Source organism: Podarcis cretensis (assembly GCF_951804945.1).
Source record: "Podarcis cretensis genome assembly, chromosome: 8".
NCBI lineage: Eukaryota > Metazoa > Chordata > Lepidosauria > Squamata > Lacertidae > Podarcis > Podarcis cretensis.
Window position 1 is genome coordinate 40,616,857 of NC_137177.1, and position 15,071 is coordinate 40,631,927.

At 49.4% G+C, this 15,071-nt stretch overlaps 1 protein-coding gene across 6 annotated transcripts in view; it reads left to right on the forward strand.

The window, feature by feature from the left end:
* The window catches only part of MTSS2 (MTSS I-BAR domain containing 2), a 58,304-nt gene that overhangs the window by 35,806 nt on the left and 7,427 nt on the right, over nt 1–15,071 (forward strand). Inside the window, exons 4-13 of one of the 6 annotated variants that reach the window (XM_079988394.1) lie at nt 371–455; nt 769–860; nt 1,120–1,194; nt 2,750–2,758; nt 9,413–9,570; nt 10,634–10,741; nt 11,575–11,672; nt 12,586–12,712; nt 14,303–14,377; nt 14,850–14,915. In XM_079988394.1, the coding sequence (XP_079844520.1) occupies nt 371–455; nt 769–860; nt 1,120–1,194; nt 2,750–2,758; nt 9,413–9,570; nt 10,634–10,741; nt 11,575–11,672; nt 12,586–12,712; nt 14,303–14,377; nt 14,850–14,915 (893 nt within the window). Of the gene's footprint in view, nt 1–370; nt 456–768; nt 861–1,119; nt 1,210–2,749; nt 2,759–9,412; nt 9,571–10,633; nt 10,742–11,574; nt 11,673–12,585; nt 12,713–14,302; nt 14,378–14,849; nt 14,916–15,071 lie in introns of all 6 variants that reach the window. The other 5 variants (XM_079988393.1, XM_079988395.1, XM_079988396.1 and 2 more) reach the window with 5 other exon arrangements.

The window sequence follows — 15,071 nt, forward strand, 5'->3', positions numbered from 1 at the left end:
AGTAGAGGCTGAAGAAACAGCTTGCAGGGCTCTTGTGAGAGTAACATATGATGCCTTTCTGTATGCCCCCTCAGGAGGAAAGTCAGGAGAGAGCCCTGATAGCTCTGCTTTGCTACTTCTGAAACAAGGTGCTCCTTCCTCAGACTCTTAGGCAACTCGGTTTCCCAGCCCATGTGATCTCACTCACTCACCCAGCCCCAATGTCAGGCGTTCCTTCAGCCTGTGCTGACATCTCAATTCCTTGCCTCTCCATTTTCTTTCTCTCTGACTGAACAAGAGAGAAGGAAAGAAAAGAAATTCCGTACTTGAATTTTTCTGCAGTGCCTCTTGACTGTTCTCCATTAACATGAGGGCTGGTTTTTCACCTCAGGAGCCACAAGGGACATCGGCTCCGCACTAACCCGGATGTGTATGCGGCACCGCAGTATTGAGACCAAGCTGAGGCAGTTTACCAAGTAAGTGCCTTTCGTTAGATAGACTCGCGTGCTTGTCATGTGTGTGGGCCAGCCCCAGGCTCCCTTTCCGAAAAAGAGGGAGAGGCTCAGTGGCCTTGAAAACGGGATTGGGGAGGTTCTGAAATAGGCAAGACATGCAGAAGGAGCTCAGGGTTTTAGAAACTCGAGCCACTTCCATACTCTAGTCCAGAGAATGAGTAATTGAGCCATTTGGATCACGACACATTTATGGGGATTTCGTTGCAAAACTCTTCTCCACATCCCTTGGCCCTTCTAACCCGCCTCTCTCTGGGTGCCTTCCCCCCTCCTGCAGCGCCCTGATGGAGAGCCTGATTAACCCCCTGCAGGATCGGATAGAGGACTGGAAGAAGACTGCTAACCAGCTTGACAAAGATCACGCGAAAGGTAAAAGGGCAGGAGGCACCCTGGCTGCCCCATAGCCTGTGAGACAGTGTCTGATGCTCAGAGGAAAGCAGTGGCAAGGATGTGACTGTGGGGCTTAGGGTGGGAGGAGATGAAAGCCAGGAGTCTGGGCCCCATAGAGAGCAGTGGCCTCCCTTGTCTGCTCACGCCATGTGGGGGACCTCGGGGTCCACCTGCCAAGCTGTTTGCCTTCTGGTCACTTGGAATCAGGCCTCGTGTTTCCCGATTCCTGTCTCCTTAGAATACAAACGAGCCCGCCATGAGATAAAGAAGAAGTCCTCTGACACACTGAAGCTTCAGAAGAAAGCCCGCAAAGGTAAGATCTGCCAGGGTGTTTCTGGCCAAAGGGCAGCTCAGTTTGGCTAGTGATGTTGGCCTCCAACCCCTGATTGAAGAGGGGGGCTGGATTTGCTGGGCTGCCCTTGGATAAACTAAATTGCTTCTGCCTTAGCAGTGAACGTTTCCCTGCACAGGTAATGGCATGGATGGAGCAAGGACCTTGGTTTAATTCTTCAGTTAAATGCATTGCAGTGTAAGATCCTGGTTAAAGTAGGGTGGAGGCCTCCTTGCGGCATAATGTCCTGGGGCCCAGAGGCTCTCCCTTTGTGGGCTGTTTGCTTTGCAGGTGAGACAGAGCTTTGTGTTAGGCAGTGACAGAAAAGGGAATTCAGCTTCCTGAATTTATTGGGGGGGGGGGGTGTTAAAGCAAGTTTCTGGCCCCTGTGGCTTGACAGTGTGGGTGGGCAATGCTGGCTGAGGCCTCAGAAACCGGAGGAGATTAGGCTCACAGCATTCACCTTTGCTCAGTTCAGGAATCTTGGATTTATTTGTTTTAAGTGCAGAAGAAAACACATGCCTCTCAGCTATCGATCCTCTTCAAAGCTGTGAGGCATTTTAACCCCCAAGGAGAAAGAAGGCCCAGCTGTCTTCAGAGTTGTGGTAGCAGATTCCTAGGGGAGAAGGAAGCTTGCCTGCCTCTGGTTCGCTTGTGTGTCTGAATGGGTCTGGACCAGAGTGGCAGTTTCTGCAGGGGGCGTTGTACAGCCGGTGCTTTAAGTTTCCGCACTTTTGGTTTGCCCTCCCATCTTGTGAACACGTGATTGCCAGGGGAGGGCTGCTTTCAGAGCCTTGCTAAGTTCTCACTGCCCTAAAATCAGGCCAGTGTGTTGATCCAGGTTGTTGCTCCTTGAAGTTACCATGTGTGTATGCAAAGGGGGGGGGCCTCGGGGATAATTGCCTATCAAAGTGCCTCTCCCTCCCCTTTATGCACACACTCTGTCATGGGAAGAGAACTGTGTTGGTGTTCTCAGTGTAGCGTCTCATACCATTCTCAGTCCTTCTAGGTATTGAGAGGGATCTTCCTGGCTCCTGCAGCAGACCCTCTGAGGTCCAAACCAGATGTTGTGTGTGCACGTGGCCACCAATGACTCCTTGGGGAGATAAGGTGCAGGGTGCAAATGTCTCTGTGCCTTCCTCCTCCTGTTTGGCTGCTCCATGCAAGGTGGATTGGGGACCTGTGGCATTTGGCTTGGGTCTGGGGTATTTGCATTCTGCCTTGGGGAATCCCCACCCCATCCCTGGACCTGCCATTGCCCCCCACCTGGGGGAGGTTACCAGAGTCCTGTGGCTCCCACTTTTGCTCCTTGTGCCAGTGGAGAAGACCTGACCAGATGCAGCTGTCCCCTGCTGTCATTTTATGGCGGGAGGGCAGTTGTGTACCTGGTGATGTGGCTGAGTTGGGTGGTGGTTCTGTGGGGTCCTGTTCCGGGTGAGAAGATGGCTCTATACATCAGCCTGTCTTTCACACATTCTTCTTTCTCTCTTCCTCCCTCTCTCTTTTCTCTTCCCTCCTTTCCACATCCTTCCTGTAGAGCTACTTGGTAAGTCAAATGTTGCCATCTCAGCTTCTTCCAGGCATCCCTCACCCTTCCTCCACGCTCTTGGCTTCACTACATGTAATCCTTTCCTCCCTCCCTCCCTCCCTCCACTCTGTTTCGGTTGGGCTTGAAATGAAATGAAACCCCCAGAGGCCATGCTGACGCAAGTGGTGCATTGAGGGTTGGGAGCAACTTAAGCTGATGGGGCCGACTGAGGCTCAGCCCAGCTTTGCTGGGGGCAGAGAGGAGGTGGTTCTTGCTCTGTGATGAACGCAGGAACCTGAGGTGTAAGGTGCTGACAGACCACATGGCAAGAACAGAAATGCTAAGTTCAAAGTTGCTTCATTATTCTCAGTGAACCTTGCAATGACCCTGTAAGGCAGGCCAGCATCACTGCCCCCCATGTTGCAGGTGGCCAGGCTGAGGCTGAAGAAGAGCAGCTTACCTCAGGCCAAATTGGAGACTTGCGAGATTGTTCCAAAGCCATCTTATTTTGGCCTGCTGGCATTCAAGACTCCATGGGAAATGGGTGTGCGCCTCCCCTACTACGCCAACCCCCAGACTAGCCCATCCACAAACTAGCTAAGCACCTGAGATGCCAAAATCCATGGGGCTCTTGCCTTGCCTCTGTTTAGAGTAATCTCCCCCCCCCCCACGCTCCCCACTTACCTGGTGCCTCCCAGATGTTGGTGGAATAGAACTCCTACCCCTAACCCTTGGCCTTGATGGCCGAGGCTTATGAGACCTTTTAGGTCAAAATATGTGGTGTGTGCCGGGTTTATTTACAGTGGTGCCCCACAAGATGAATGCCTCGCAAGACGAAAAACTCGCTAGATGAAAGGGTTTTCCGTTTTTCGAGGTGCTTCGCAAGACGAATTTCCCTATGGAGTTTGCTTCCTTTTTCGTAAAACCGTTAATACCCAGGCAATCCGCGCTCCGCAAGACGAAAAAATAGCAAGACGAAGCAACTCGCGGAACGAATTAATTTTGTCTTGCGAGGCACCACTGTATCTATAGTTTGACCATTCCAACCTTGGGCCTTTCCTGGCCTTGGAATGTCCCTACCTTTCAGCCTAAGCTCCCTTACAAGGTTGTTGTGAAGCTGTTTTCTAAAGACAGTGCTCTGTGTGTCTTAAAAGAACTAGCATACATGAAAACCCTTAGTTTGATTTGGAAGAGTTGCATTCAGGCCCCACCTTCCTGGGGCTGCAAAAAACTGGGTTATTTTACAGAATGTATTGCAGGCATAGGCAAACTCAGCCCTCCAGATGTTTTGGGACTACAACTCCCACCATCCCTAGCTAACAGGACCAGTGGTCAGGGATGATGAGAATTGCAGTCTCAAAACATCTGGAGGGTCGAGTTTGCCTGTGCCTGATGTATTGGGTTCAATCCCAGTTTAAAGAATTGGGTAGCAGCAAGCAATGTGAAGGAGGAAGAAGGGGTCCTACCCTCTCCACCTGCCTGAGACCCTGCAGAGCCACTCCTCTGGGCAGGCGTCTGCCTCAGCGCAAGGCTGCTTCATATGCCCTACTGCCACTTTGAAAAGGGGGAAATCAAAGGGCACATTCAAAGCACATACCCTTTGGTTTCATCAGTTGAACACACAATGTAAAAACAGCTTGAATTCTCACAGATCCAGACTGGCTCAGTCTCTCACTCTGGGGCCATCTTCTCCAACCTGGTGTTTTGGACCACAACTCCCATCAGCCTCAGCCTTCTCTGGAGGAAATCCTCCTTGGTATTGCTTATGGCAGGCATGTCCAAAGTCCATTTTGGGGGCCTAATGTGGCCCGCCGGCCGGTTTAATCCAGCCCCTGTGACAGTTTATTTCCTGGGGTAAAAGCCTAAAAAAAACCCTCAACAACTTCAATCCTAAAAAAAGGTCAACAACATTGCTTGGCCCTTTGGTCAGCCCCCTTGGCCCTTCACTTCATCAAATCTGGCCCTCTTTTTAAAAAGTTTGGATACCACTGGCTTATGGGATGGCTTATGTAACCCAAAACAACTGGAGGGCACCGGCTTCAGGGAAGGCTGTTCTGGAAGATGGCTAGGTCTCCTTCAGAGGGAGACCACATTTTCCACCTGCAGCAGAGTGCCACCATTTTGTCTGGGCACTTAAGGGCCCCAGGTGCTTTCAGTTAGGGACCAAAGGCCTGGTTAAAATGATTGGTGCAGCTTGGAATAACCATTCCTTCCCCCTTAGGCCAAAGCAAAGAGGAGGCCTTCTTGTCTTGTGCTGTGAGACACTCACAAGAGCGTCCCTATGATCCCTCTTAGCATCCTCACCCTCGTGAACCACAAAGGCATAAGCAACAAGACATAGTCAGTGGGCGCTTTTTAAGTTGGCTTTCATTTCAGGCCTTATCAGCATCACCACAGGGCTTCATTATTCCCATCTGGACACTCCTCTTTCTCTGGCTCTGCTGCACCGCTCCAGAATGGCTCTGGGGCAAATGCTGAGATCCACCCACCTTGGGCCCAGATCCACCCCAGAGAGTGACAGCCTTGAGATTAGGGATGGGGGAAGAGCCACTTTAAAAAGTGGAATTGGACAGGGAATGCACCCTTCAGCAACAGCTAATCAGAAGGGTGGGTTGGTGCCTTGGCTTCCATTTTCAAAAGGCCAGTTCTGGCTTTCCCCAAGCATTATTAAATTCAGCAAGCGTTGTATAGGTCTCGCAGGTCCCCCTCAACTTTATAGCTCCTTTTCCCTGGGTCTTTTGGCTGCCAAGCCCAAGCATCAGGATCTCAGCTTTAGCCCTCCAATATCCTGGGGCCCACTGCCTCAACAGCTTGGCTGTTTCTTGACTTTTTCTCAGCAATCAGCCATTCTTCCAGTCTTCCCCGTTCCTCCCCACACTGGTTTTCCACCCGCCTGGCTGCTCCGTCATCTTGCTTTACCTTCTTTGCATGTGGGCTGGTGGTGGTGGTGGTGGTGGGAGGCAACATATCTGAGTGACAGCAGGGCTGCGGTTGCACAAGGGTGGTCTTCATTGCTGTCCATCAAGCCAAGCATTTCATGGTTGGTTCTGCACACATTGTGAATTGCTTGCTGGCACCTCTGTTTTGCATAGCTTGTGATCAGTGGGTGGTTGTGAGCATGGACAGCTCCAGGGGAGCCTTGATCCTAAGGACTCTCTTGGTGTCTGTGCTTCCGACGAGCTTTTGAAGTCCATGTGTCTGTGTCTCCCTTTGTGTGTCCTTGAGTATTTGTATGAGTAGCAATACCCATCCACTCCACCCCAGACTGCTCACAGTGCAGCCTTTCAAGGAAGTGAGTCACACAAATTTCAGCACCGCTGTGACACTACGGTCTGAACTTGGAATGAATTTGAACTTCTGCTTTTGAATTACAGTGTTGGAATTGTGAATGGGTTTGTGTGGGAAGGAGAGAGTGATGAATCCAGCACAAACTGGGATGGAGGAGGGAAAGGCAAGGTGCATCATGGGAGCAGGGCAGCCCTCTCCATGACTCTAGGAGTGCCAAAGAACCACTGTGCTCTGTATCTGGCTAGTGATACACAGATCCACTGCTGGGACTCCTCTTGCCATTGGGCAATTGGGAAAAGCCTGTGGGGTGAATTCAAAGAAGCAGAAAAGGATGGATCTAGACACACCTGCCCACCTTTGGAGAGTTGAAGAGCCAGAAGCCAACATGGGCCTCTTGTTGTTTTGGCCCAATTTTGCTGCTACACCCAGAAAATGAAAATGCTGCATAGCACGAGAAGGCCTCCCACTGCTTTGACCATGACCCCTTCAGACTTGCGTGGGCCAATGGGGCTTTCTTCTCCCTGCAACCCTATATGAGAAGGACAACCTGCATCTCATGTACCATCTAGTTATTGCTAGCAGTACGATGGCTCCTCTCCCAGTCTAGAGAGTCAGGCTAGAGAGTAGAGGCTTGGCAAAGGACTTGTGTGAATCATGGAGGTGGAGGGAGTGGTAACAGGAGGAGCAGGAATGGTGGAGCGATTGTGCTTTGCAGAGGTCACGATGGGCCAGAAGGTAGAAAGGTGACTTCACAGATTGAAAGCGAGGAGGCTGCTGTTCCAGATGCTGTAGAATGGCATAGTCAAAGGTGCAAAGGCAGAGTAGAGAGAAGAAGGCAGAGGTAAAGGAGAACTTGCTTCAGACTAAGAGGTCAAAAAGAGAAATATTTCATAGGAAGTGAAGAGGGTGGAGAGCTTGCATCCTTGGTGGGAGCTGACACAGGTGCTTAAGGAGAGGAGCGAGGTGCTCCTTGGAGTGGAGATGGGGACAGTTGTGACATCCTCCACTCCCTTTATTGCCTCATATGTCTTCATGAATTGGTAGCAGTTGGGGACTGTGGGGTAAAATAAGGCTTGGTTCCATGATGACATCTGCGAAATCAAATGAAGTCAGTTGAGGGAGAAGGCAGGGGAGGGCAGTACAAAGAGATGGGGGGGGGAGTATTTTTGCAAGCAATATTGAAATAGCATGGTGGGCATTTTCAGTTATGCAGAAGATGTTCCTGAAAAACAATGAAGGTTTTGGCTTAGCCCTGTTTACAAATATAGTTATTATTGATAGATTGAGTTTAAATTACTTGTAAGCTGCTTAATATTTAAAAAATCCAAAGCGGTATACAAAGTATAAGGCAGTCAGTGCACAACATGCAGCCTAGAAAAGACATAAATACAGTTTGTTGCTTTCCACAGTGACCAGTGATATGACATATCTGGCCAATATCACTCCTTTCGGGATGCAGACATGGACAGAAATGTCGCCAGGGCTGATGTGGGCCAGGAGCCCAGTGCCTCCTGGAGGGCCAGCTACAGATATTAACAGTGGCCCTCACACTTTTATAGACCTTTGTAATATATGCAGTCATGATGCTACTTGTCTGAAATCATCAATTTTATCACATGTGAACATCCATAAAAATTAGATGAAGGTGATGGACTATATGGAACTGGCGGAAATGACTGGCAGAATCCGAGACCAGGGAGAAGAGTCGGTGGAGGAAGATTGGAGGAAATTTAAAGACTATTTACAGAAGCACTGTAAAATTAATATCTGTTAGAAGGATGTTGGAACAATATTATATGATTTTAGCAGGAAGGATAAAAAAGATTTGGGAATAACTGACTGTTAATTGGTGAAAGGAGGAAAAGTAAAGCTACATTATATTAAGACAATTTACAGGACAAAAATTTTAAAAGGGGGAAAGGATTTGCTGAAATAGATATTAGACCTAGAATACGAAAAAGGGAGGTGTGAGGAGGTCAAGGAAATAAGCTAATGAAAGAATGGTAATGAGGAGATCTGATGCATTTTCTTTTTTGCATTTTTGTTTTTGTTTAATAGGCTTTATTTCTCTGTTTTTGTTGTTGTTTTGTTTTTGTTGTTGTTTTTTTTCCTCCTCTTTTTTATATTGTGGTGTATTGTTTTGTTTTTGTTTAATGTGGTATGTTTATTTTTTCTTTCTGTAATTGTTGAAACTTTAATAAATATTATTTTTTTAAAAAAAGAACATCCATAAAAATTAAGCAAGCATGAAACTGAGCTTCCCTCTATCATAACAATAGGGACTGAGAGCAACAGAGCCAACATCATAGTTCATCAGAATGACAAATCCTGGACAACAGGGTCAAAGACCAGTGTTTACTTATTTAAAAAGTCATTTAACCTGCTCTTCAGGCAAAAAGGCTCCAAAAATAGCTTATAAATTGAACAAAAAGAATACTGTTTGGCAAACCAACTTGGGTGTGTTTCTTCACAACACTCTTGAGTATTTTAAACATCTCTAGTACAGACGTACTAGACAGGTGGCGCTGTGGGTTAAAGCCTCAGCGCCTAGGGCTTGCCGATCGAAAGGTCGGCGGTTCGAATCCCTGCGGCGGGGTGCGCTCCCGCTGCTCGGTCCCAGCGCCTGCCAACCTAGCAGTTCGAAAGCACCTCCGGGTGCAAGTAGATAAATAGGGACCGCTTACCAGCGGGAAGGTAAACGGCGTTTCCGTGTGCAGCTCTGGCTCGCCAGATGCAGCTTTGTCACGCTGGCCACGTGACCTGGAAGTGTCTCCGGACAGCGCTGGCCCCATGCCTCTTAAGTGAGATGGGTGCACAACCCCAGAGTCTGTCAAGACTGGCCCGTACGGGCAGGGGTACCTTTACCTTTACCTTTAGTACAAGTCAGAGGACTCACAAAATGGTTGCTTTTGCTTCTTGGGAGCTATTCAGTAAGTCTGGATACGGGTGCATTATGCTATAATCAAACTGGTTTAAACAGAATTTAATTTCGTGTCTGAACAATGGAAGATGAGGAATTGCCATTTATTGAGGACACGAAAGGCTTTTTGACAGAAATCTGTGACACCAGGTTGGAGTCTGCTCTATGCCCAGGTAGTGTTTATTCAGCAGAGACCACCAGTCACTGAAGATATCAGGAGACATCACTTGCAGCAGTAAAATCTAGGAAGGTTTGCTTGTTTCTAGACTGGCATTTTCCCTACCTAGATGACCTCTCGGTGCTCCAGTTTAGGTTACCCAATTTCACCATAGTCAGGAAATAGATTTGAGACGCCACATCTGTTCAGGGGCTACCTCCAGAAGTAGGCCAGAGCTTTGAGGCTGGACCTGGGGGCTGGTGGGTGAAGAGGAGGTGATGCCTCTGTCTCCCTGTCCTCCTTTCAGGTAAAGGGGACCTGCAGCCTCAACTGGACAATGCACTCCAAGATGTCAATGACATGTACCTTCTTTTGGAAGAAACGGAGAAACAGGCTGTCCGCAAGGCACTCATTGAGGAGCGAGGGCGGTTCTGCACCTTCATTGCTTATTTGCAACCTGTGGTGGTAGGTGCCCCCCCCACCCCTACCTTACCCAATATTCAGCTGCCCACATTTGTTTCATGGGTTGAGTAAACTGAGAAAACAAGTCCCTTATTTATAGTGTATTTTAATTTGCAAACAAAATTCTAGCAGCCACCCCCACCCCTCCCATAGTGACATTATACATCTCTGGGTATTGGTAGGTAATTAAAATATTTGGTGCACGGGCCCATTGGAGAAAAACGTGCCTCAATTTTGTATGTGGTGATTTATGCATATAGATGCAAATTTAGGCAACTTGCAGAGAAAAACAAACTCCGGCTCCTCCTAGACTTACTCTGAGCTATGGGGTGTCAACAGGGTTAGATTGCACCCAACACTGTCTGTCACACCTGCACACACCTCTGCTCCCACCTGAAGCAATGCTTTAAAAGGACTTGCCCCGTTTATATTGCTAATCTACATCCTGTCTTTATCTATCCATTCCTTTCCAAGGCTTCAGCCCTGTGCATGGGAGCCAGTCCTATTGTGGATTTAGGTGGACTTGCCAAGTTAAGGTTAAGGAGGCTGTGTGCGCCAACAATTAATGAAACTTTGGTCGAGCCCTTCCCTTGAGATGCTGTTGATTTATTTATTTATTGCATTTATATCTCATCTTTTCCTCCCAGGAGCTCAAGGTCGTGTATGTGGTTCTTGATGACTACATATTAGATCAGCCTTTCTCAACCTGGTGCCTTCTAGTTATTTTGGACTACAACTCCCATCAGCCCCAGAGGTGGGCTGTGCTTGTGGTAGTATCGCCCAGGCTGAACTGCTAAGTTGCCTTTGACTCTTCATCCAAAAATCCATACTTCTATCTCCAGGGCTAGGGAACCATATGGCTGGGCCCTGCCCAGGTTAAGCCACATAACCTTCATCAGACAGAACCAGCACTTGCAAAGGGTCCATTTGTAATGCAAGGATACTTATCATAGAATCGGAAGGGACCATAAGGGCCATCTAGTCCAGCCCCCTGCAATGCAGGAATATTGAGTTGTCTTTCTCCAGAACACAGCAAATGCTTGATTCTCTCTTGTCTCTTTTGCAGAATGGAGAGATCACCATGCTGGGAGAGATCACCCACCTGCAGGGCATCATTGACGACCTGGTGGTCCTGACAGCTGACCCCCACAAATTGCCATCGGCCAGTGAACAGGTGGGAGAGCCAAAAGGATGGAGTGCTGGGGAGCTTTTAGAAAAGGATGTGTAGCTATGTGGATGTTATTTGGATTTATATACCAAATCTGTATGTGATTCTTCAAGTCAAATTCTCAGACTGGCTTCCAGTACAAAAGATAAAACATTAACAATTTAAAAGCGACAATAATGATAACACAGTAGCAGCTTCACTAAATCAGAACAAATCCTAGAAGGCCCTTGATTAAATTCTCAGTTAATTTATTGCATCATGCAGTTTGGGAAATATGGAACTAGTCCAGCCCAAGCTCCAGCTTTCAGAATTTAATTGTGACAGGTGCCCAGATAGCCCAGCGTCAAACTTCTAGCAGTGGCAGAGTCTCTAACTGAAACCAGGGAGGAGATAATCCGAAAGGAAGGAATTGGAAAATACTTCCTAGGTTCAAAATACCTTTATATAACAGAAACTAATTATTCCTTCACACCCACAGTGATGGATACAGGAGCTTAGCCAAACCAAGTAATGACTTATGGGCCTTATATGCAAACATATGTCTTTTGAGAATTAAACAAAGAAAAGAAGTGCAGACTTATAAGGTGGAATTGAAGGGTTAGATGGACCAGTGGTCTCGAGGCAGCGAAAGGTGGTCTTAATGGGGCATTGTCAGAATGTGTGCCTGCCTGTGTGGGATTGTTGAGTGGCCACTGGTGGCATTTCCTCCTTTTCTGAGAAAGTAGAGTAACCCCCTGGACTCTGCTCCAATTGGGAGGACAAATGAGACACAGTTGGAAGAACGTTTTGCACCCTGAGAAGTGTCACGGAGCTACCTTTTAATGCCAAATATTTTGCAGGTGATCAAAGATTTGAAGGGCTCTGATTATAGCTGGTCTTACCAGACCCCGCCGTCCTCTCCCAGCAGCTCTGGGTCCCGCAAATCCAGCATGTGCAGGTAGGTGTGTTTGGCGCAGCTGGAGGAATCTCCAAGCTCAAGGGCATGACTGCCAAGGGGAGCATAGCATGACCTGCCTTTCTCTAAATGGGCCTGTCGCCACTCGTATGATCCCATGGAGGTAGCCAGTGAGGTGCTATAATTCTTGAGTGACTCTTTTCTTTTTTTAATAGTTCTTTTTGTGGTATTTTGTTTAAAAAATCCCAAGTTCAAATAACTAATGCAAACCTCTCCCCATCACTGTGGGAAGAGAAACTAGCAATTCAAAGCTCTGTTGACCAACAGTCCCCTAGTTTGGATCAACAGAAAGCAATGGAGTCAGTCACCTGAACTTGCAAAGGAGACATGTTTAAAGGCACAGGAGCCCTGAGGTGCTTTAGGCACATGTTGCCTGCTGATGCTGCGACTGTGTGTCGGGCTCCCTCAGGAAACTGACATGCCATGTGGACTAAGAAGTGGGGGAACATGGCACTTCCAGAGCAGTGAGCCTAGTGCAGAAACACCCTGGGATTGTGTGTGTATATTTGTGTGTGTGTGATCATTGTCAGGCCCTCAGCACCACTGCAGTCTCTTAGCTGGGAGAGAAGTGTGTCACTTTCCCCAATACGCTCCTTTCCTGTCTGTAATGCCACTTAATTCCTCACAGTTTGTGTGGGTTGGACTGGTTTTTTGTTTTTTTAATAAATGAAAACAAAACTCTCTCTTCCTTCCTTTGCACCCCCTGCTATTCTCACTCCTACCCCATCAATGCACTTTGATGATGGCGCTTTGTCTCTCCTGCGCGCCTCGTCCTGCCCCCTTCCTGCCGTCTCATCCTGCCACCCTTTAGCGGCGCTAGCAGTGCTCAGGGTGGCCCCCCATGGCTCACGGGTTCTCAAACATACTCACCAACTTCCATATGTCGCTACCGCAGCCTGGCACAGCCCGTCAATGCCAACACCCGCCTGTCCAGCGTCTCATCGCATGACTCTGGCTTCATCTCCCAGGACGCCATGTTCTCCAAGCCACCTTCGCCAATGCCCTCGGACCTCACCAGTCAGGTAAGCTCAGCGGGGCAGCCGCCAAAGGCCACAGAATGAAAAGGGGAAGCCCTGGGCAAACATGGCAGCTATCAACACTCTTCTTGCTGTTACTCTGCTGCAGGCAGGCCCAATCCGGTTGTGCATGCACAGTCTCTTAGGGGAAGTCAAGGGTACTGGTGGCCACAGGACAGACCCCTTGAATGAGCTACCATCCCCCACCCCCTCCAGTTTAATCAGATTCCTCTGCCCTCATTCCTTCATTTTATAAACCAGGCTGGTTGACTATTTAGGTGGGGTAGGTTCCCAGCACTACATGGGCTGTGCAGCGGATGGGTGTGCCAGTCCCCCCCATTTTAGTTGGCTCCAGGTGAGTTGTTGGCAGCCACGTCTCTCTTTTGCCTGGGAGTAGGCCCAGAAATCTGTGAGGAAAAGAAGCCTGCTTCTCTCCTTGGCCACCTGGTGGTTGCAGAGTCCCAGGAACTGACAGCCTCAACTCTCCAGGGGTGATGAAGAACTCCTACATAGGTGTCAAGGCTTCAGATTTGGGGGACCTGCAGCTCGGAGCCTCCCTTGAAGGGCAAAAAGATCTCTCTCATCCCTCCAGCTGAATAGCCAGGTGCACATAATGGCTTACTTCTCTGTGACTGGGAAAGGGGCTTAGTGCTGCAGGGACTGTAACAAGTCCCCTCACCCACTCAAGTAGCTTTTGCCAGCCTGCTGCCTATTAAGATGCCTGCCCCAGTGTGGCCGTTCCAGTGCAAATTAAGAGCCCAGAACATCTGGAGGGCTCCAGGCCTGTGAAGGCGGCACTAAAGCATGGGTTTCTGAATCCCACAGCCGTGGAGGGTTACAGCCACTCAAAGGTTCTCACGTCCCCATTTCTTTTAAGTGTAAAGAGCCAGCAGCTCTTTCTCTGGGGCTTCTGCAACAGATGGTCCAGAGGGATTTTATCCAAGACTTGCAGAGCGAGGGTTTATCAAGCTGCCCTGAGCTGAGGGTGGCTCCAAGAAAAGCAAGTTAAGATATTTGTGAATAATGTGTTTTTGTAAAGTGTCTCATGGAGGTGCAAACAGAATGTCTGGCCTGCGGGCAGGAAGAGGGCAGCTGCCGAGTGCACCTGTGAGGAAGGTGCAGGAAGTTTGGGACGTCCCTCTGGCCTCCTGTGTGCCTTGTTTCCACACCCTGGGCGAGAGGAGGCTTTCCCCTCCTGCCTCTCTGCTTCCTGAAGCTAGTCCTTTCCTGTTGCCCTTGCAGAGGGAGGAGGCCTTCCTTTCCTCGGCTCCTTCCTCATCGCTTTCCCTGCTGAAGAGTTATTGCAGAGGGCCTGGAAGTGCCTGTGCAAAATCCATGTGAGGCCCCTCATGGGCTTCCCGTGAGCGTGTGTGGCTCCTCCGGTGTTTGCACTGCCTGCTGTGATCTAACATCTGGCTCTTAAGTGTCAAGGCTGGCTGCCCTGCGCTTGCATCTGCCTCCTCAGGTCTCTCTCTGTCTCTCTCTCTCTCTGCCTGCTGCTTTCCCTCCACCAGCTGCTTAACCAGGTCTCTTCTCTCCCTTCTCTCCCATATGTCTGTTTTGCTCCTGCTGACCTTTGGACTTTGGGCATGGCAGAAGTCCTCCAGCTCCGCATCGTCCGAGGCCTCAGAAACCTGCCAGTCTGTTAGCGAATGCAACTCCCCGACCTCGGTCAGTTCTAGCTCTGCCCCCGGGGCATGGTCAGGCGGCCGGAAGGTGACGCGCAAATCGGCAACATCCTTCCCACCCACCCACCAACCCACCCATCACACACCCAGGATCCAGGGATACGCACCCCACCCAGTGGCTGATGCACTGCAGGGCTTTAGCATGTCACAAACCTTTGGGGAAATGGACACCTCCTCCTACTCCTCTAGTTGCCGTCTCCCTCTCCTCTTCTTCATCCACCATTTCTGTTCCCGGTCCCACCTTGTTGGCTGGCTTTTGGCTCTTGGCTTTTTGATGGTTGTTGTTTTTTTGGTCCTGGCTTGATGATTCCGGTGTGATTCTGGCTTCCTCTGCAGCTCTGCCCAGCCGGTTGCCACGGGCCGCCCCCTTCCCACCCCCTGCAGGTTGGCTGGGTGTGCAGCGGTCATGCATGTGCTCTGGGTTCTCTTCACCGTGGTTTCTTACTGTGTTTCAGTGGAAACCCCTGAATGTAGCTCATGTGGCCAGGACTGAAGGAAGCTCCAGAAGAAGCCTTAGCCTGGTGTGTATATTGTGGTGTGTCCGTTTCCGAGATCTTGACCAGGGGAGTCAGCTGCTCCAGAGCTGGAACAGGAGCCTTCTGTGGCTCTGTTGGCTCTGGAAACATGTAGCTCCAAGCCTAATCTTCCAGCAGCAGCCTAGGGATTCCCCTCTGGAA